Source organism: Colobus angolensis, unplaced genomic scaffold (genome assembly GCF_000951035.1).
Source record: "Colobus angolensis palliatus isolate OR3802 unplaced genomic scaffold, Cang.pa_1.0 Scaffold61, whole genome shotgun sequence".
NCBI classification, from domain to species: Eukaryota; Metazoa; Chordata; class Mammalia; order Primates; family Cercopithecidae; genus Colobus; species Colobus angolensis.
In genome coordinates this window covers 3,873,218-3,895,564 of record NW_012119710.1, presented here as the reverse complement: position 1 = coordinate 3,895,564, position 22,347 = coordinate 3,873,218, and the positions used below count along the sequence as shown (strand labels likewise).

The 22,347-nt window shown below is 40.5% G+C and overlaps 1 protein-coding gene across 1 annotated transcript in view; it reads left to right on the top strand.

Moving 5' to 3' along the window:
- Positions 1-22,347, top strand: part of CKAP5 (cytoskeleton associated protein 5) — a 106,941-nt gene that overhangs the window by 44,890 nt on the left and 39,704 nt on the right. Inside the window, exons 8-19 of the mRNA XM_011963557.1 lie at positions 1,248-1,352; positions 4,419-4,508; positions 4,622-4,786; positions 5,673-5,801; positions 6,838-7,020; positions 9,385-9,498; positions 9,776-9,886; positions 11,177-11,269; positions 15,351-15,536; positions 16,636-16,730; positions 19,819-19,876; positions 19,981-20,106. Coding sequence (XP_011818947.1) covers positions 1,248-1,352; positions 4,419-4,508; positions 4,622-4,786; positions 5,673-5,801; positions 6,838-7,020; positions 9,385-9,498; positions 9,776-9,886; positions 11,177-11,269; positions 15,351-15,536; positions 16,636-16,730; positions 19,819-19,876; positions 19,981-20,106 — 1,455 coding nt within the window. The remainder of the gene's footprint in view (positions 1-1,247; positions 1,353-4,418; positions 4,509-4,621; positions 4,787-5,672; positions 5,802-6,837; positions 7,021-9,384; positions 9,499-9,775; positions 9,887-11,176; positions 11,270-15,350; positions 15,537-16,635; positions 16,731-19,818; positions 19,877-19,980; positions 20,107-22,347) is intronic.

Here is a 22,347-nt window from a genome sequence, read left to right as displayed (position 1 = left end):
GAGAGAGAGAGAGTCTTGCTCTGGTGTCCAGGCTGGAGTGCAGTGGTGCAATCTTGGCTCACTGCAACCTCTGCCTCCCAGGTTCAAGTGAGTGATCCTTTTGCCTCAGCCTCCCAAGTAGCTGGGACTACAGGCATACGCCACCGTGCCTATATTATTGTGTAATAAAGCAGCCTTTTAACACCAACTGATTGGGCAGTGTACCACAGCAAAATCTTACCAGGAAGGAACCCAGTCATAATCACTGTCTTGCTAAATTGACACAGATGCAGCTACTACCCATGAGTTTAGATAAGTGCTGGGCTTTGTGGGGTGTGGCATAGGAGGGCAGTAGTATAAGCAGTGCTAGAGGAGAATCAACTGAGACTCTGAATTGAAGCTTAACCATCATTAGATGACTGAAGTGGCAGCCTCAAGGCCAGAAGCTTCCTCAGAAGAATGGTTGCAATAGCATTAACAATTTAGAGTCCCCATGGATTTCCTGAAGGTACCTGCAGCAGTTTCTACTGGTGCTTCTTGGTTATGAATGCTAGAGCTGTTGCCCAGTCGTGTCTTTCAGAGATACGTTGTCTTTTCATTTTCCTTGTCCCAAAGCAAAGTCAGCAGACCTCTAGTCTCTCTGCCATTATCAGGGTCATTTCCTGCACAGTTGAACAGTGCTGGCAGCCCAGACTGCCACTACTGGATAGTGAGAAATTTGATGTTGTGGTTTTATCTATGTTTTATTAGTAGAACTTCAAGATAGAAGACTAAACATAATGAAGGGAAGCTCGCAAATTCAATACAATGAAAGAAGAATTTCTCCTGTCTTGTAGTAAATAAAATTGGTCATGTATTAGCATAAGAGCTTTCAGAGTTCTTTTTTTTTTTTTTTTTGAGATGGAGTCTCGCTTTGTTGCACTGACTGGAGTGCAATGGTGCAATCTTGGCTCACTGCAACCTCCACCTCCCGCGTTCAAGTGATTCTCCTGCCTTGGCCTCCCAAGTAGCTGGGATTACAGGTGCCCGCCATCATGCCTGGCTAAATTTTGTATTTTTAGTAGAGACAGGGTCTCACAATGTTGGTCAGGCTGATCTCAAACTCCTGACCTCAGGTGATCCACCCACCTCTGCCTTCCAAAGTGCTGGGATTACAGGCATGAGCTACTGCACCTGGCCTCAGAGTTCTTTTGAGAATAAAATTTCAATACTCTTCTACATGGCTGTGACTATTTTGTTTTGCTTTCCACACCCCCTCCCTTTGGTAGGTTGTTGGAAAGGATACCAATGTCATGTTGGTGGCTTTGGCAGCAAAATGTCTTACTGGCCTGGCTGTTGGGCTAAGGAAGAAATTTGGACAATATGCAGGACATGTAAGTAACACTCCTTTTTAGATACAGATCAACAAAATTTCTCAAAAATAGTAGGCCTAGTTTGCTGTTTGCTTTAAAACAACTCCTTGCCATAGATGTGCATATATTGTACCAATAAATTTCTCTCTGTTTTGTTAATATTCAGCATATCTTATAAATTTCAGTAGATGTCAGTTATAACAAAATTTATAGGCCTTGTGTAGAAAGTCAGGGACTAGGCCTAAAGTACTTCGTTGAGTTGATTTATTTGCTTATTACTTACTTACTAGTATCTTACTTTGTTCTTACAATGTTATACACATTATGACAAGATGAAACAAAACTTGTAACGACCAGGACCAGAATGAAAATGAGAGTAGGAAAGGCAGTAAAAAACTATAAATGTAAAACTGTGAGGTTAATATATAAAATGTGTTTTATAGTGCTTTCCTATTTTAATATATAATTTGTTTATGTATTTGAGACTTTTATATAGGTTACAATGTTGTATATTTTGTGTAGGTTATCTCCATTTTACTTATTCAAAGAAAATCTGACTGGAGACATTTGTTGACTATACTATTTGTATAAGTTTGTTTCCAATCAAATTTGGTAATAATTTTAATTAATTAAGATGTTTTCTTTAACTGTGGCTTCTGTCCTTTGGCCTCTAAATCTGGTCTGAATTACTAAGAATGGCTCATCCTAAAAATTGACCTTACTGATCTTTAGAGTTTAGCTTGCTAGCCACTTCATCATTTGATTCCCTAGATTGACTTAGGAGTTTCCTAATAGTCCCTAGTCATGTGTCCATTTTATATTGTGAAGCTAATATCTAGCCTCACATGAGCTATGGTATTTGGAGCTTGCTTACTCATAGCATTAAAAATAATCTCAGAGGACTTAACTGAAGAAAAAGAAGACACTACCAAATAAAAATAAATCATGACTGGCTTATTACTAGGGAAATAAAAATAAGGGTCTATAAAACCCTTAGACATGTACATCATAAATTGAGATAAAATTAAAATCTATTTCTATAGCAATCAGTATTATATAATATCTATGTGTATACGCTATTTCGGTCAATTTTGTGTTACTTAGTAGGATATTTCACACTTTTGTATTGGGAATAATTTTTCAAGATAAAGAACAATTTTTTCCTAAACCACTTAAATATCAGTTCAGAGAATAATTTTAATTTTTTTTTTTTTTTGAGACAGGGTGTCACTTTGTCACCCAGGCTGGAGTACAGTGGCACCATCTCAGTTCACTGCAGCCTTAACCTCTTAGGCTCAGGTGATCCTCCCACCTCAGTCTCCCGAGTAGCTGAGACTTTAGGCACACCCCACCACGCTTGACTACTTTTTGTATTTTTGGTAAAGATGGGGTTTCGCCATCTTGCCCAGGCTGGTCTCAAAATCCTAGGCTCAAGCCATCTGCCTGCCTCAGCCTCCCAAAGTGCTGGGATTACAGACTTGAGCCACCACACCGGCCTAAAATTCATTTTAATTTACCAAATTATGATTGGATAATTGCCTGGCTTTCCAGTTTGAGTTATGATTCTGGCTTTGTTTCACTTTGTTGTCCTGGTAAAGAATGTCTCCATTGCTTTATAGTTTGGGGTCTCCCCTGCCTTAATACTGTAATATATATGGTGTTAGTATCAAGCATGTTAGTGACTTGGCTTTATTTTCTTTAAATGTTTACAAACTGTCTTTTTGGCAATATTTATAAAAGTGAACGTTAGCTTTATAGACATTAAAATATCTTGATGTTCAAGTTTATAACTAGTATTAAAAAGTCTCATATTTTTTCCATGGGAACCATAGTCCTTGGACTATACCAAGTAGTCTATAACCACTTCTGTGAAATCTTGAAAATAATTTTTTCCTTTTTTTGGATGCCATTAAGCTTTACTGTGTCCTTTGGACGTTAGAAATTTCCTTCTCCAGCCTGGGCAACATGGAGAAACCCCCATCTCGACAAAAAATAAAATAAAAAATTATATTTACAGGGAAGTGGTCAAGAAATTAATAATTAAAAAAAAAAAATTATCAGATGTGGTGACATATACCTGAGACCTACCTACTCGGGAGGCTGAAATGAGAGGATTACTTGAGCCCAGCGGGCCGAGGCTACAGTGTGCCATGTTCATCCCACTGCACTCCCACCTGGGTGACAGAGCGAGACCCTGTGGTGCAGAGGCAGCAAATAGGTTGAGAGGCACTGCCGTAGTGGGAGAGAATGAGAATTCTTCATTGTTGCAGCATAAGATTCTATGTCCTTCAAGAAAGGAAATGACTTTTTATTCCACTTAAATGTTTGCTTTATTGGTTTGTTTTGGTGGAGACAAGGTGTTTTTTTAGAAAGTAAGTTTTATTGAGATAAAACTTACGTGCCATAGAATTTACAAGGTGGTTTTTTAGAAAGTAAGTTTTGAGATAAAACTTACATACTATAAAATTTACCCTCTTAAAATGATTTTAGAATATTCACAATGTTATGTAACTATCAGCACTATCTAATTCCAGAACATTTTCATCACCCCAGAAAGAAACCCCTTGCCCATTAACAGTCACTTCCCGTGCTGCTCCCTGCCCTTGACCCTAGCAACCACTAATCTACTTTTTTGTCTCTGTGGTTTTAACATTTCATGTAAATGGAGTCATCATACAAAGCATGGTCTTTGCGACTGCTTTTTTTTTTCTTTGGAAGACAGGGTTTTGCTGTGTTGCCCAGCCTACAATACAGTGATGCAATCACAGCTCACTGCAGCTTTGACCTCCCAAGTAGCTGGGATCACAGGCACATACCACCACACCTGGCTCATTTTTTTGTTTGTTTTAGTAGAGACAAGATCTCACTCTGTTGCTTAGGCTGGTCTTGAACTCCTGGCCTCAAGCAACCCACCTGCCTCAGCCTCCCAAAGTGCTGGGATTATAGGCATGAGTCACTGTGCCCAGCCTATGACTGGCTTTTTTTAAACTTAGCATACTCTTTTTAAGGTTCAGCCATGTTCTGGTATACATAAATATATCATTCCTCTTTGTTGCTGAATAATGTTCTAGCCATTCACTTTTACAGGTTGTGCCAACCATCTTGGAGAAATTCAAAGAGAAGAAACCTCAAGTGGTACAAGCCTTGCAGGAGGCAATTGATGCAATCTTCCTTACTGTAAGTTGACAGCGTGAGTTTGTAGTTTTATCTGAAGTAAAGTTTGTCAATGTAATATTTTGATAGTTCTTTACAATTGAAAAAAGTTCATTAAGCACATTTTTTTCCTAAAGACCACACTACAGAACATCAGTGAGGATGTTTTAGCAGTAATGGATAATAAAAATCCAACCATCAAGCAGCAGACATCTCTTTTTATTGCAAGAAGTTTCCGCCACTGCACTGCTTCTACCCTGCCAAAGAGCTTGCTAAAGCCCTTTTGTGCTGCACTACTTAAGGTACAGACTCTCCTTGAAATTGGGGGAATATTGAAATTATACCTAGGCAAGATTTTTCTCCTGCTAATTATGTACAGTGACTACTTGACTTTCAGACTATAGAGGTCATAATCTTTTGAGGAGCAGACTCTTTGCAGCTTGGAAACTGAATCCAAATTCTCATAATTGTGTTCCTCTTCTTGAAAGAAAGCACAAGTTAGTGTTGTGATTCCATTAACTGTTAAATATTTTGTTTCTTACTTGGCCCATATACTGGTGTTCAGCTGGATCTGGCCAAGCATAGGCATCAAATGTGGAGTATTTGAAGATCATCTGGGAATGAGTCGTTTTAGATAGAGGGTAAGAGGAAAAGGAAGCACTTAATTTTGCTAAATGGATTACCAAGGGTTTCCTTAACCCAGAAAGAATTTTTTTGTTTGTTTTTGTTTTTTTTGTTTGAGATGGAGTTTAGCTCTGTTGCCCAGGCTGGAGTGCAGTCACACAATCTTGGCTCACTGCAACCTCTGCCTCCCAGGCTCAAGCAATTCTCCTGCCTCAGCCTCCTGAGTAGTTGGGATTATAGGTGTGTGCCACCATGCCTGGCTAGTTTTTGTATTTTAGTACAGATGGGGTTTCATTATGTTGGCCAGGCTAGTCTCAAACTCCTGACCTCAGGTAATCCACCTGTCTTGGCCTCCCAAAGTGCCGGAATTACAGGCATGAGCCACCATGCCTGGCCCAGAAAGAATTTTTGCAAGAGGAACTGTCAGTTGGCACAAGGAAAGCTACACTTAGCTTCAGAAAATTGTAAAAAGCAAATTCTTTATCCAGCAACCATCAGTCTGAATTAAAATGAATAATGCCTAAAATACCTTGCATTAATATTTTGCTTACTTCTGGACTATAGCACATCAATGATTCTGCTCCTGAAGTCAGAGATGCTGCATTTGAAGCATTGGGTACAGCTTTGAAGGTGGTTGGCGAGAAAGCAGTAAACCCATTCTTAGCTGATGTGGACAAACTCAAGCTTGATAAGGTAGGTTAGTAATGGATTGGACTGACTTTGGACAACAGTCCTGTCTCTTTGCATCATGGCTTTGTCTCTTGACAATTGGAGAGTACTGGTATTCTTTTGATCAGGATTTCTTGATTTTTTTTTTAAAATTGCCCTTTACAGTAGGAAAGAAATGCATAATTGAAACAAGTTTTGGAGGATGCTCTTTGGTACTTTTTGTCTTCAATTTTGTCTGTTGTTTTACTAAGAAAAAAAATGCTGATATCACCTCAGGAAATTTATTTCATCCTCCACTGGTAGTTCACACCTAGAGTTTGAAAACAGCTTTTGAGAATTTAAGTTTCATTTAAGGCTATGATGGTGATAATAGTAGAAATATCTTTCAAATTGTAACCAAAAAAAGCTGAGTGACCAATCTGTAGAGAAGATGAAAACAGTTCTGTGAGATAAATTTATTTCTAAAGTCCGGAAGGTTACCTTCCTATATGTGAATGTCTTCCATAAACAATATGGTCATTTTAAGTTTATTACAATTCTAATTTGTAAAGAAATAAAATGTCAGATTAATATCTTACATATGCCTATCTACTGCCAGAAAAGTGTGGATAATTTATCTTTGTTGAAAGGGAAATTTTTTCTCTGAATTTTTTTTTTTTTTTTTTTTTTTGGCAACAAGTCTCACTCTGTCACCCAGGATGGAGTGCAAATGGCACAATCTCAGCTCACTGCAACCTCTGCCTCCTGAGTTTAAACGATTCTTGTGCCTCAGCCTCCCAAGTAGCTGGGATTACAGGCGTCTGCCACCATGCCCGGCTAATTTTTTTGTGTTTTTGGTAGAGACAGGGTTTCACCATGTTGGCCAGGCTGGTCTCGGACCTCTGACCTCAAGTGATCCACCCATCTCGGCCTCCCAAAGTGCGGGGATTATAGGCTTGAGCCACCTTGCCCAGCCATTTCTCTGAATTCTTACGTGTAGTTGTGGTTTAGAAATGTAATAACATAGTGGTTGTGTTTCAAAGTTGGGCTTAATGATGTTCATCTCATTTTCATTCTCCAGATCAAAGAATGTTCAGAAAAGGTAGAACTAATACATGGTAAGAAAGCTGGACTAGCTGCTGATAAGAAGGAATTCAAACCTCTGCCTGGAAGGACTGCTGCTTCAGGGGCTGCAGGAGATAAGGACACAAAGGACATTTCTGCATCCAAACCAGGACCTCTAAAAAAGGCACCTGCTGCTAAGGTTAATAGATTATTTGAAAATAGAATTTAGTAAGGAAGGGTCTGAGTCTCAGGTTCATAGTTGTTCCTCTAAAATTATTTTGTTTGAGAAATGAATTCATTTGCCACATTAAAAATAGAGCAGAAAATCTGTTAATGAAAATAGGATATTCCAGCAATAAATTCAGCTATTTGAAGCTTTAATAGAGATAAAAATGGTAACAAAGGCACAGAAGCACATTTTATCAATTTAACATAAAATTTACTATCTTAACTTTTTTTTTTTTTGAGATGGAGTCTCGCTCTGTTGCCCAGACTGGAGTGCAGTGATGCAATCTTGGCTCACTGCAACCTGTGCCTCCCAGGTTCAAGGAATCCTCCTGCCTCAGCCTCCCAAGTAGCTGGGATTATAGGCACCTGCCACCACGCCTGGCTAATTTTTATTTTTATTTTTGTTTTTATTTTTTTTTTGAGACGGAGTCTGGCTCTGTCTCCCAGGCTGGAGTGCAGTGGCTGGATCTCAGCTCACTGCAAGCTCCGCCTCCCGGGTTTACGCCATTCTCCTGCCTCAGCCTCCGGAGTAGCTGGGACTACAGGCGCCCGCCACCTCGCCCGGCTAGTTTTTTGTATTTTTAGTAGAGACAGGGTTTCACCGTGTTAGCCAGGATGGTCTCGATCTCCTGACCTCGTGATCCGCCCGTCTCGGCCTCCCAAAGTGCTGGGATTACAGGCTTGAGCCACCGCGCCCGGCAATTTTTATATTTTTAGTAGATACAAGGTTTCACCATGTTGTCCAGCCTGGTCGCAAACTCCCGACCTCAAATGATCTGCCTGCCTCAGACTCCCAAAGTGCTGAAATTACAGGCATGAGCCACCATGCCCATCCTCAGTAAATCTGTCAATTAATAAGTAAAAATTGATGTCTGTTAACAACAACAAAAAGAATAGTAGGAGATTTGTTATTTGAAGTATCTCTCCATATAGAGAATGCTGTTATGGAGAAAGATCCAGAAGAGGTATCGTAGTTAATCAAAGAGTACAGAATGTTCTATTTTTAGGGTTAGAATATAAATCCCTTTATGGGGTTATTACTATGAACCAACAAAACCATACTGTTGATATGACGTGGTAAGTATTACAGGCTTCCATTTAGTTAAAAACTGGCATCCTTGGTTTTGCTAACTACAACTTAAAATATTGGAATATATTCAAGATAACATTAGTTTCAGAACAACTCTGGATGCTGAAGACTAATTTGGTCCTCTGTTATTTTATCTTTTCTTTTTAGGTTTGTGGCATTTCATAACAAATATCCAAAATAGGTAGAAGGAACAATGTGAATGGTGATGCGTGTTGCCATAATATAGTTATCATTTGCTGTGTACATTGTGATATACTATTTTCTTGTGACTTTTTCCCCCCATACATATTCTGCTTTTGTATCTTGGGACTTTTGAAAACGAGTGGAATGAATATTTTTTGTATTTTTTTGTAAAGATGGGGTCTTGCCATACTGCCCAGGCTGGTCTCAAACTCCTGGGCTCAAGGGATCCTTAGCCTCCCAGAGTGCTGGGATTACAGGTGTGAACTACTGCGCTCAGCTACTTGGGAAGCGGAGGTGGGAGGCTCACTTAAGTCCAGGAGGTCAAGGCTACAGTGAGCCGTGATCGGGCCACTGCACTCCAGCCTGGATGACAGAGCAAGACCCTGTCTCAGAAAACAAACAAACCCCAAATAAATGTAAAAAAAAAAAAGGTATCAGGATGTCATTCTCAAATTAATTTGTAAATGTAGTATAATTTGAGGCCATCTCTTGTTTCATTTATCTCATTAATTCTAAAATCAAATTTTTAATATGGGGTCTACAGATTACCCCATGGATGGTCTTCAGGGGTTCTGTCTGACCTTGAAACTGTGCTAAATTTTGTAGGTACAAAAAATGTTTATTTTAGGGTAATCCCTCATTTTAATCAAACTTTTGATGGAGAATGTGACTCAATAAAAGTTTAAAAACCACTGTTTTAGGCCGGGTACAGTGATTCATGCTTGTAATCCCAGCACTTTGGGAGGCCAAGACAGAAGGATCGCTTGAGGCCAGGAATTCGGGACCAGTCTGGGCAACATGGCAAAACCCTGTCTCTACAAAACAATTTTTTTTAATTAGCCAGGCATGGTAGCACACGCCTGTGGTCCCAGCTACACAGTAAGCTGAGGTGGGAAGGAAGATCCCTTGAGCCCAGGAGGTTGAGCCTGTAGTGAGCTGAGCTTGTGCAACTGCGTTCCAGGCTCGACAACAAAATGAGACACTGTCTCAAAAAAAATAAAAAATAACTCCACCATTTTAAATCCTTAAGTGGTTTAATTTTTATTTTTTAAATTGTTTTAGGCTGGTGGGCCACCGAAGAAGGGGAAACCAGCTGTACCAGGAGGCGCAGGGAATACTGGAACCAAGAACAAGAAAGGACTGGAGACTAAAGAAATAGTGGAGCCTGAGCTCTCGGTCAGTATTACACACTGAGCCTAAAATTCATGAACCCTACAAAGTGACACCTATGAGAAGACTGGAGTTCTTGGGTTCTACAACATACAGTTAATTGATATCTTTTAGCTTATTGGAACTGCCTTGGACAGTCTCCTTTATCAAAGTATAATAGAAGCCTCAGAAACTATAGCATACCATGGGAGTATTCTTTCAGTTTTGACTGGAGTATGTTTACATTTTTGTCATCTGTTCCCTTAAGCAATTCCTAATTCTAATATGTTTTTGTATCTTACAGATAGAAGTATGTGAAGAAAAAGCTTCGGCTGTTCTTCCCCCTACCTGTATACAGCTTCTTGACAGCAGTAACTGGAAAGAAAGGCTGGCTTGTATGGAAGAGTTCCAGAAGGTAGTGCATAGGGATGAATTGAGTATGAAAGAAAATCAGATTATATGGAAGCAGTGAAATTGATAATAAAGAATTTGTCCCAATTGTGGTGTTTTATAACCAGTGAACACATTTCATGGCATTAAAGATGAGGTGGGACTTTTTATTTTTTGTAGCTGTGTAGTGTTTGCTATTTTAAACATCAGTATTCTATGGCCTCTATAAGCTCATGACTTAATACTTAAGAAAATTATATTCTTATTCTGAATTATAAGGCTTAGATTAATTTTTTTTTTTTTTTTTTTTTGAGACAGAGTCTCGCTCTGTTGCCCATACTGGAGTACAGTGGCGTGATCTCAGCTCAGTGCAAGCTCCGCCTCCTGGGTTCACGCCATTCTCCTGCCTCAGCCTCCTGAGTAGCTGGGACTACAGGTGCCCGCCACCACGCCTGGCTAATTTTTTGTATTTTCAGTAGAGACGGGGTTTCACTGTGTTAGCCAAGATGGTCTCAATCTCCTGACTTCATGATCCATCCACCTTGGCCTCCCAAAGTGCTGGGATTACAGGCATGAGCCACCACGCCCGGCCCAGCCCAGCTTAGATTAATTTTTTAACTATGGTACTTGCTCATAAACTTCCTAGGCAAATAGGTCTCTCTACTTAAACCATCCCTCATCCAGTACTTTTTTCCGGCTTTATCATCATGATTCCTTGGTAGAATTGGACAAAACCTCTCAAAAACCTGTGTTGTAAAGGAACATGGCAGTTCATTTTGGCATATACCAGGTGATTCTAATGAGGAAGGGTGAGGAGCAACTGCAAGAGCACTGTCACTTAAGGCAGAGAAGCCTTCCAGTCCTGCTTCTGCCCATTCGGTTTAGATCTGAGTTTGTACATCTTTAATATTCAGTACTTTAGAACTTCGAATCTATTCTGCTTTGCTGTTTTTAGGAAAATCAAGGAAGAGAAAATATGTATAAGCAGTTTCTGCCACATACTAGGCAAATGAAAACTATTATTTTGCATGGTGCAAACTTTTTGTGAATTCCTGAAATGTGAGATAAATGTTCAGTGATACTAATTTAACAGCCATATACCAACCATCCAGCTTAAGAAATAAAGCATAGACATAAAAATACAAAGAAATAAAGCATAACAGCAGAAGCTATATAAGCTCCCTCAATAACCCTCCTCAGTTCTATTCCACTCCTTTCTTCAGAGGTAACCACTTACTTGACTTTGGTATTTACTCTTCCTTTGAAACTAAATCTTTAACCCTTTAACTCTTTTATTCTCTTATTTTACTTCAAGGCTGTTGAGCTAATGGACCGAACTGAAATGCCATGCCAGGCATTAGTGAGGATGCTAGCCAAGAAACCTGGATGGAAAGAAACTAATTTTCAGGTATTTAAAATGTGAGATTTGATGTCTTTTATTGAAGTAATTTACATTACATCATCCTATGGAGTAATACAGCGGAATAGTTTTGGTAATGAATTTTTTTTTTCTTTAATTTTTTTTTTTGAGATGGAGTTTCACTCTTGTTGCCCAGGCTGGAGTGCAATGGCATGATCTTGGCTCACTGCAACCTCTGCCTCCTAGGTTCAAGTGATTCTCCTGCCTCAGCCTCCCGAGTAGCTGGGATTACAGGCACCCGTCACCACGCCCGGCTAGTTTTGTATTTTTAGTAGAGACGAGTTTCTCTGTGTTGGTCAGGCTGGTCTCGAACTCCTGACCTCAGATGATCCGCCCGTCTTGGCCTCCCAAAGTACTGAGATTACAGGTGTGAACCACCGTGCCCGGCTTGGTAATGATTTTTAATGAACAATGGGGTGTGTGCATTTTGATGGAACACATAACTACAGTTGACTCTTGAACAATGTGGCAATTAGGGGCACTACCCCTTGTGTCGTTGAAACTTCACATATAACTCTGGACTCCCCAAGAACTTAACTACTAATAGCCTACTGTTGCCAGAAGCCCTACTGATAACATAGTCAGTTAACGTATTTTGTATGTTACATGTATTGTATATTGTATTCTTACAATTAAAGTAAGCTAGAGAAAAAATGTGATTAAGAAAATCCTAAGGAAGAGAAAACATATTTACTATTTATTAAATGGCAATGGATCATCATAAAGGTCTTCAGTTCCCATCATCTTCATGTTGAATAGGCTGAGGAGGAGAAAGTAAGAAAAGGGGTTTGTCTTGCTGATTCAGGAGTGGCAGAGGCAGAAGAAAATTCATGCATAAGTGGATCTTTGCAGTTCAAACCCATATTGTACAAGGGTCAACTGTATAACTTTATATAACTAGGGATTTATATATGTATAAATATGTAAATATATACATCCATATATAATTTGTATAATTTAGATATATGCATTTTTTTCTTCTCATTTTTAGGCCTAGAAGGCTTCTTATCTAATCTTTACATATTCAAGGGAGAAATAAACAGTGGGATAGCTTTTTTATTTGATGGGATAAAAAATAAGGACAGTCCTTAAATTGCCAATGAAAATTTACCATATAATCAATTGTATAGCCCCATTAACTGATAATAGAGCTGAAATTTAGCAGTACCAAGTTATTAGTCTAAGGGGCGGGTATAGAGGGAAGTATAGGAAAGTGGTACAGGAAGGAAAATGAGAAAAAGTTTCCTTCTCTTTTTCTAGATGTACATAAAATAGACCTCATGCTAAACAAACTTGAAATGTATCAGGTTTATTTTTGGCATCCTGCTAGTCTCTTTTTGGTTTCTCTTCTGCTGCCACCTCTTGTTTTGCCTCTAGGATGTTTAGGTCTCTCATACACTGTGTTTCCCTTAGATTGTGTTACATAGGTTACATAGCACCTTATTCATATAGGCCAGCTCCACAAAGGCTAAATATTCTAAAAGATTCTTGAGTTGTCCTCTTGCTCTCACAGCACTTTTTTTTTTTTTTTTGAGAAAGGCCTTCACTCAATTGTCCAGGCTGGAGTGTGGTGGTGCAAACGTGGCTCACTGCAGCGTTGACATCTTAGGCTCAAGAGATCTTCCCATTTTAGCCTCCGGAGTAGTTGGGACCACAGGCGTGCATCACTACACCTTGCTAATTTTTTTCTCAAATTCTTAGAGAGTATGAAGTATAATCTCATTGTGATTTTGATTTTCAGCCACCAAAGACTCTCTCCTTGGTTAACTTAATGACGAGCTAATGATTGGACAGATTTTCTTAAATGCCTTGAACCAATATGATCTGTCTCCCACCCTCTGCCAAGGGCGGGGTTGTGTGTGTGTGTGTGTGTGTGTGTGTGTGTGTGTGTGTGTTTGTGTGTGTGTGTGTGCACGCTGGGTCATGCCAGAGATACTCAGGCACTTTATAGCTTTACCCTGGAATTCACTTTTTAAGCAAGGTCTTGAAGGTCAGTCAGAGATCCGAGATTAGAGCCCTTTTCAGTCTTTCCTGGGCATACACACAACCGTGAATATTCACACGACCTTCTAGATTCTCAGAGTCGTCTGTGGATACCTTATTCCCTAGATCCTTTTATGTTTTTGACCAAGCTGGTTTCCCTCAACTGGTATTGTGGACTTACACAGCTCTGATGTTAGATGTTAAGCAGTTGCCACTCATTGTTTTTGTTGTTTTCAACAAAATCCCTGGGGATAGGGCTTTTCCCACTGAGCTAGCTAGAGTCCGGTCAAATAACAGGCCCTTCAAATGGAGCTTTTCTAGGAAGCAGCCAGAAAAGACGGTACTTTGGGTCAAAACTTTTTGAGGAAGTCCAAACCTGAGCTGTCCCCCCACCTGCCAGTGGCTGCACAGCTCTTGGTTTTCATAGTTACTATGGTTACAAGACTTCAGGTTTTGAAGGCTACTGTGGAGCTGGAAGAAAAGGGGAACAAGGCAAGTTAAATCACCAGAAACCTCACTGTCCTTACTGAAATTTCAGCATCCTGTCTTTAAATGGTTCTTGTATTGTTACAAGCCTTTTTTAATTGTCAAAGTTGTGAGGTAAGTTGATTTGGATAGTTTTTGCCAGTGTTCTATGTTGCTTTTAAGGAAGATCAGTTTTTCAGAGGTATTGACTCTACAATTGCAGAAGTCCCACTCAAGATAATTACATTTCTTTGTTTTGTTTTTTGGTTTGGGATTATTTTTTAAATTTTTTACTTTTTTAGTTTTTTCACACGCCTGCTATGTCAAATTTTGGGGGTTTGAGACAAAGTCTCACTCTCTTGCCCAGGCTAGAGTGCAGTAGTGTGAACATGTCTTTCTGCAGCCTCAGCTTCCTGGGTTCAAGTGATCCTCCCACCTCAGCCTCCCAAGTAGCTAGGACTACAGGCGAGGGCCACACCCAACTAATTTTTGTACTTGTTGTAGAACTGGGGTCCCTCCATATTGACCAGGCTGGTCTTGAACTCCCGGCCTCAAGCATTCCTCTCGCCTCAACCTACCAAAGTGCTGGGATTACAGGCACGAGCCGGGCAATAATTGCATTTTAAAGAGGGTGTTTGTGTGGCTGGGCACAGTGGCTCATGCCTGTAATCTCAGCACTTGGGGAGGCTGAGGTGAGATCCACTTGAGATCCACTTGACATCCACTTGAGGTCAGGAGATTGAGACCAGCCCGGCCAACATTGTAAAACCTCATCTCTACTAAAAATACAAAAATTAGCCAGGCGTGGTGGCAGGTGCCTATAAGTAATCCCAGCTACTTGGGCGGCTGAGGCATGAGAATCACTTGAACCCGGGAGGCAGAGGTTGCAGTAAGCTGATATCACACCACTGCACTCCAGCCCGGGTGACAGAACAAGATTCTGTCAAATAAATAAATACGTACATACATAAATAAATAAGTGAGGGTATTTGTCACCTAAATGAATCTGTATAATAGAATTTCTAGTGGCTTAACAAAGTTAAAATATTCACACAATACAAAGAAAAATATTTATGAGCAAAGGGGTCCTTAATCCCATAGATCTGCCATCACAATAATATCTTTAAATTATTTTCCACAGATGTTTTTATTCTTTTACTTAAAAGCCAACAAGTTCTCTAAAATCTCTCAAGTTCTGTGTTGTGTGTGTGTATAAGAGGGTTGTAGTGTTTTTGTAGGCAGCCCTAGTAGTAATTCTCAGTTATGCAGTCAGTGGTAATTTGTTGTGTATTTTAGGATGTGTATTCAGTACTAAATGCAAATAATCATAAGAGGAGGAAAATTTAAAAATCAGATTTTTCAATTCATAAACTTTCTGTGCAATATTACTTGTTAATATTTTGGAGCTTTTTTTCCCTCTCTTCACTGTCAGTTAAGTAATTGGTAACAATTAAAGGATACAAATTATTTTGCATATTTGTTTAAAATCCTCGTTTTACTTTAGTTGTGTTCTCAGCTGTCCCTAACCGTGTCATATCTGTTACATGCTGTTAATACAAGTAAATAAATAAATGTCCTTGGCTTGCTCCTAACTTTATGATACTTATCCTTCCTTGTTCAGGTGATGCAAATGAAGCTTCACATAGTTGCTTTGATTGCCCAGAAGGGAAATTTTTCCAAAACGTCAGCTCAGATTGTATTAGATGGACTTGTGGACAAGATTGGAGATGTGAAATGTGGGAACAATGCAAAAGAAGCTATGACAGCAATAGCTGAAGCCTGTATGTTACCGTGGACTGCTGAACAGGTTAGTAACACAGAACTCTTATTCCTCCAGTTTTCCTAATTTTTTTACCCAAACTTTAAGCTTACTAATTAAACATTAGTTTTTATCTTCTCAAGTAAAATCTTTTTTGATACTGCATTTTGTTTTGAGATGGAATTTCACTCTGTCACCCAGGCTGGAGTGCAGTGGTGCAATCTCGGCTCACTGCAACCCTCCTGGGTTCAAGTGATTCTCCTGCTTCAGCCTCCCGCATAGCTGGGATTACAGGCACCTGCCACCATACCTGCCTAATTTTTGAATTTTAATAGAGACAGGATTTCATCATGTTGGCCAGGCTGGTCTCAAACTCCTGACCTCAGGTAATCCACCTGCCTTGGCCTCCCAAAGTGCTGGGATTACAGGCATGAGCCACCACACCCGGCCCTTTGATACTGCATTTCCATTTTTACCTTTGAAAATACTCTATTGCCTAGTGATGAAAATTTATGTTAGTCAAAAATATTCGGTCAGACAGAGGGTCTCACACCTGTAATCCCAGCACTCTGGGAGGCCGAGGAGGGAGGACAGCGTAAGGCCAGGAGTTTGAGACCAGCCTGGCCAACATGGTGAAACACCGTCTCTACTGAAAATATAAAAATTAACCTGTAATGCCTGCTACTAGGGAGGCTGAGGCGGGAGAATCACTTGAACCCGGGAGACAGACATTGCAGTGAGCCAAGATCATGCCACTGTACTCCGGCCTGGGCAACAGTGAGACTGTCTCAAAACAAACAAACAAAACATTCTATAGACGGTGAAAGCCCACGAGCTTTCCAGGCTGCAATGATTGATGACTGTGCCACTGTACTCCTGGGTGACAGAGCAAGACCTTGTCTCTAAAAATAAAAGACATTAAAATGCAGAGTAATTGCTGAAAAGCTATAAACAGTCCAGAATGCCTTTTAGTCCCACTGTCACTCACCTCATTTTCTTGTGTAGATTAACTCTTGTTCCTAAGGCATTCTTGCAGTTGTTTTAGCATCAGAAAACTATGTTTAATGCACATCTGCCTTAATGTCGTGTGTATTTCTATAAGAAATACGAGATAAAACACAGATCTGTTGGTTTTCCCCTGTTTCAGGTTGTGTCAATGGCTTTCTCACAAAAGAATCCCAAAAATCAGTCAGAAACTCTGAATTGGCTATCAAATGCCATAAAAGAATTTGGTTTTTCTGGGTAAGTCGGAACGAAATCAAGTGGAAAATAGTTAAATGTTCTGTCAGTTTCTAAGTCGTGATTCATCGTAGCTACTGCTGCTTATTTCTGAAGCGCGAGAGCTGGATTGTCTCATTTATATAAAATAAAATTACCTTTGTTCTCAAAGGTCTATATTGGCTTGTGTTCCTGCATTTTGATATTCACTGAAAGAGTTCTCTAAGTTATTTTTCCTTAAGCATTAATAGCTCTACCACAGAAAATCCAGTTCCAAGAATTTCTAGTCAAATACATTAGGAAATTTCTGTATATAATTACATTTGTTTAAAGACCTAGAGTATGCCTTGGCGAATGAAATGCTCTCAGAAATCTTCAATAGAAGAGCTTATTTAACTTTAACCCACTGTTCCCAAACTTATTTGCATATAGAACACAGTTGTTTATTTACAACAAAACTTTATACAGTTTACTTTATTCCAGGTACTTTTAAAAAGCACTTTCTAAATCATAATTCATTTGATTTAATCGTCATAAAAACTATGTGAGGCATTATGTTATCTCTATCTTGTAGAGGAGGACTAAGGCGCAGAAAGTTTAAGTAATTTGGGCCCATCATAGTTAGGAAAGTGGCAAAACCAAGATTTTAATCCAGGCATTCTGGTTTGGAGAAAGAATGATGTAACTGCTATACTATGTTGCCTTTGTCTGTGCCATGCTACATTTTGCAACATGCCTGTTAATATCTCGTAAAAGGGTATTTTGAGTTCTACTGATTGAAAAAACACTGTTCTAGAAGTTACTCAAATAGCAAAGAACTGTTTGTTATGTTTTCTTTTTTTTTTTTTTTTGAGACGGAGTCTCCCTGCTCTGTCGCCCAGGCTGGAGTGCAGTGGCCGGATCTCAGCTCACTGCAAGCTCCGCCTCCCGGGTTCACGCCAGTCTCCTGCCTCAGCCTCCCGAGTAGCTGGGACTACAGGCGCCCGCCACCTCGCCCGGCTAGTTTTTTTGTATTTTTTTTAGTAGAGACGGGGTTTCACCGTGTTAGCCAGGATGGTCTCGATCTCCTGACCTCGTGATTCGCCCGTCTCAGCCTCCCAAAGTGCTGGGATTACAGGCTTGATGTTTGTTATGTTATTATCTGTGGTGTTCTCCCATAGTTGAGGGTATTGTTATAATTCCTCTTAATTGTATAGTCTTTGATATAGCACGAATCTCTTGGCATGTCACTTATAAAAGCCACATATTTTCCTCTTTTTTGTTATGATCTTTTATTTATTCATGTATTAAACAATTACATATTGGCTACTACAATGTTCCAATTGTTTGTTCCAGTCCTTCAGAATACATCGTGAACAAAATTAAATTTCCGTTTCATGGGATTTACGTTTGAGTAAAGAAAGATAGGTAATAAACAGTACATATATAGAGAGAGAGAGACAGAGAGAGACAGAGACGCAGGCAGGCCGGGTACGGTGGCTCATGCTTGTAATCCCAGAACTTATGGGAGGCTGAGGCAGGCAGATCACCTGAAGTCAGGAGTTGGAGACCAACCTGACCCACATGGAGAAACCCCACTTCTCCTAAAAATACAAAATTAGCTGGGTGTGGTGGCAGATGCCTGTAATCCCAGCTACTCAGGAGGCTGAGGCAGGAGAATCATGTGAACCCAGGAGACAGAGGTTGCAGTGAGCCAAGATCATGCCATTGCTCTCCAGCCTGGGCAACAAGAACAAAACTCCATCTCAAAAAATAGATATATATATTTTTTACATATATATGTTTATGTAAAGCAGGATGAGGGGTTAAATGGAATAATGTGGTATAGTTTAGATGGTGTTGTTTTCTATATAGTAGTTGAAGAGTTCTTCCTGAAAAAATGACATCTGAGCAGAGACCAGGATATGAGAGAGCAAGCTGTGATAATCAGAGAGGAGCATTCTAGACCAAGGGAAGAGCAAATGCCAAAAGCTCTGTGGTAAAAGCACATGTGATATATTTAAAATAGCAAGGAGTGTATTTCCTTCAGAATGTAGCTATAGGACAATGAGTGAGTGGGTAGGAAGTGGTAGGAGATAAAGCTGGAGAAAGAATAGGGGGCCAGGTCATGTGGGGCCTCAACATTTTGAGTAAGTTGGGAAGGCATTAGGGGATTTTTGAGCAGAAGAGTAACGGGTTCATATTCTGACTATTGTCAGAGAAAACAGGAGATCAAAGACAGGGAGACGAATTAGTAGGCTATTGGAATAATTCTGTCGAGAAATTCTGGTGGCTTGGACATAGACTGTAGAAGTGGAAGTGTTTTAACTGATAAGATATTTAAAAAGTAGAACAGAACAGGATATAAGAGAGAGACAAGTCAGGGATAACTTCAAAAAGTCAAGGATAGCCTGAGCAACTGGAAGAAAAATGTGGCTCTTTACTGAGGTGGAGAAGACTGGGAGGAACGGGTTTTGGGATTGGAGTAAGGACAATCAGGAGTTTGGTTTCAACATATTAGATGTAGGCTGTCTTCCAGGTATACAAATGGAAATATCACAAAGGCAGCTGGATGATGTGAATCTGGAGTTCCGGAGAGAGTTCAAGATTGGATTTAAGAGTTGTATTTAAGCATGAAAGGATTGTCAGCATATAGATAGTATTTAAAGCTCACTTTAAAGTTAGTGTAGGAGGCTGAGTGCGGTAGCTCAAGCCTGTAATCCCAGCACTTTGGGAGGCTGAGGCAGGTAGATCACTTGAGGTAAGGAGTGTGAGACCAGCCTGGCCAACATGGTGAAACCCCATCTCTACTAAAAACAAACAAACAAAAAATTAGCTGGGTGTGGTGTTGCACACCTGTAATCTCAGCTCCTCAGGAGGCTGAGGCATGTGAATTGCTTGAACCAGAGAGGCAGAGGTTGCAGTGAGCTATCATGTACTGTACTCCGGCCTAGGTTACAGAACAAGACTGTGTCTCAAATAAATAAAATAAAATAAAATAAAGTTAGTGTAGGAAGAGAAAAAGTGAGAACTTTGCCAAAGGGAGCCAGTCCTAGAGTCTGGCTTTATAAAACTCTATTGAGTATTTTGAAGGTTTCGTTTGTTTGCTTTTAATTCTAAGTGTTTCTTCTAGGTTGAATGTCAAAGCTTTCATTAGCAATGTGAAGACAGCTCTTGCTGCAACAAACCCAGTGAGTACATAACATATATAGGGCAGTATTGCCATCTTTGTGATTTAAAAAGTTATTATTGCCATCTTTGTGATTTAAAAAGTTCTTTTTCTTCTGTCTGGCAGGCTGTGAGGACTGCTGCCATAACCCTGCTTGGTGTGATGTATCTGTATGTTGGTCCCTCTTTGCGAATGTTCTTTGAGGATGAGAAACCTGCCCTCCTATCCCAGATAGATGCAGAATTTGAGAAGGTAAAATTTCCACAAATGATACAGTCTGTTAGTGGACTTGAGAATCTCATTAATTAAGACTAAACTGTTGGGTGTGGTGGTGCATACTTGTAGTCCCAGCTACTCCTACTGAGGAAGGAGGATTGCTTAAGCGCAGATGTTTTGGGGGCTGTAGTGTGCTATGCCAGTTGGGTGTCCACAGTAAGTTCAGCATTAGTATTGTGACGTCCCAGGAGCTGAGGCCACCAGGTTGCCCAAGGAGAGGTGAACTGGCCCAGATCAGAAACAGAACAGGTCGGCCAGGTGCAGTGGTTCATGCCTATAATCCCAGCACTTTGGGAGGCCAAGGCAGAAGGATCCCCTGAGCCCAGGAGTTTAAGACCAGCCTGGGCAACAAAATGAGACCTTGTCTCTACAAAAATAAATAAATAAATAAATAAATAAATTAGCCAGGCATAGTGGCACATGCCTGTGGTCCCAGCTACAAAGGAGGCCGAGGTGGGAGGATCACCTGAGCCCAGCAGGTTGAGGCTCCAGTGAACCATGTTTGTACCACTGTACTTGAGCCTAGGCCACAGAGACAGACCTTTTCTCAAAAGAAAAAGAAAAAAAAAAAAAAAGAGAGCACGTCAAAACTCCCATGCAGATCAGTAGTGGGATCACAATTTAGAATAGCCACTGCATGCCAGCCTGGGCAACATACTGAGACTCTGTCTTTCTGGAATGAAGAATATGTATTTGCTTTTATGCACAATAAAGTATCCCTGGAAGAGTTCATAAGAAATTGATGATTTTGGCCAGGCTTGGTGACTCATGCCTATAATCCCATCACTTTGGGAGGCTGAGGCAGGCAGATCAGTTGAGGTCAGGAGTTGGAGACCAGCCTGGCCAATATGGCGAAACTCCATCTCTACTAAAAATACAAAAATCAGCCGAGTGGCTGGGCGCCGTGGCTCACACCTGTAATCCCAGCACTTTGGGAGGCCGAGGTGGGTGGATCACGAGTTCAGGAGATCGAGATCATCCTGGCTAACATGCCGAAACCCTAGCTCTACTAAAAATACAAAAAATTAGCCGGGCCTGGTGGCAGGCGCCTGTAGTCCCAGCTACTTGGGAGGAGAGTGGCGTGAACCTGGGAGATGGAGCTTGAAGTGAGCCGAGATTGCCCCACTGCACTCCAGCCTGGGCAAGAGAACGAGACTCTGTCTCAAAAAAAAAAAAAAATTCAGCTGAGTGTGGTGGTATGCCCTGGAATCCAGCTACTTAGGAGGCTGAGGCATAAGAATCACTTGAACCCGGGAGACATAGGTTGCAGTGAGCCAAGATCATGCCACTGCACTCCAGTCTGGGTGACAGAGCAGGACTCTGTCTCAAAAAGAAAAAAAAAATTTTTTTTTTTTGTTTGTCTGTTTTGTTTTTGGGTTGTTTTGTTTGTTTGCTTGTTTGTTTGTTTTGAGATGGAATTTCGCTCTTGTTGCCCAGGCTTGAGTACAGCGGTGCTTCCTGGGCTTATTCCAACCTCTACCTTCCAGTTTCAAGCAATTCTCCTGCCTCAGCCTCCTCAGCTGGGAAGCTGGGATTACAGGCATGTGCCACCATGCCAGGCTAATTGTTGTATTTTTAGTAGATATGAGGTTTCACCATGTTGGCTAGGCTGGTCTCAAACTCCTGACCTCTGGTGACCTGCCAATCTTGGCCTCCCAAAATGCTGTGATTACAGGTGTCAGCCACCACAACCAACCGATGATTTTATCTATGAGGAAAACAATTAGGTAGCTATGGTATAGAATGGGAGATTTTTCTCTTTATGTTCTTTGATAACAATGTCAAACGTTGTAAATGTATTACCTGGTCAAAAAGTACATTAAATATAACATTTTATTTAATTTTGTTTAGACACAGGGTCTTACTCTGTCACCCAGGCTGGAGTGCATTGGCACAGTCATGTCCCACTGCAGCCTCAACCTCCCAGGCTCAAGTGGTCCTCCTGCCTTAGCTCCCAAGTTGCTGGAACCACATGCCATCATGCTCAGCTAATTTTTAAAATTTTTTGTAGAGACAGGGTCTCCCTTTGTTGCCCAGGATGGTCTTGAGCTCCTGGGCTCAAGCACTCCTCCCACCTCAGCCTCCCAAAGTGTTGGGATTACAGGTGTGAGTCACTGCTCCTGGCCAAATATAACATTTTTGAAAAATTTAAAATAAAAACATAAATTTAAAAACTTGACCCTCCTCGGCCGGGTGCGGTGTCTCATGCCTGTAATC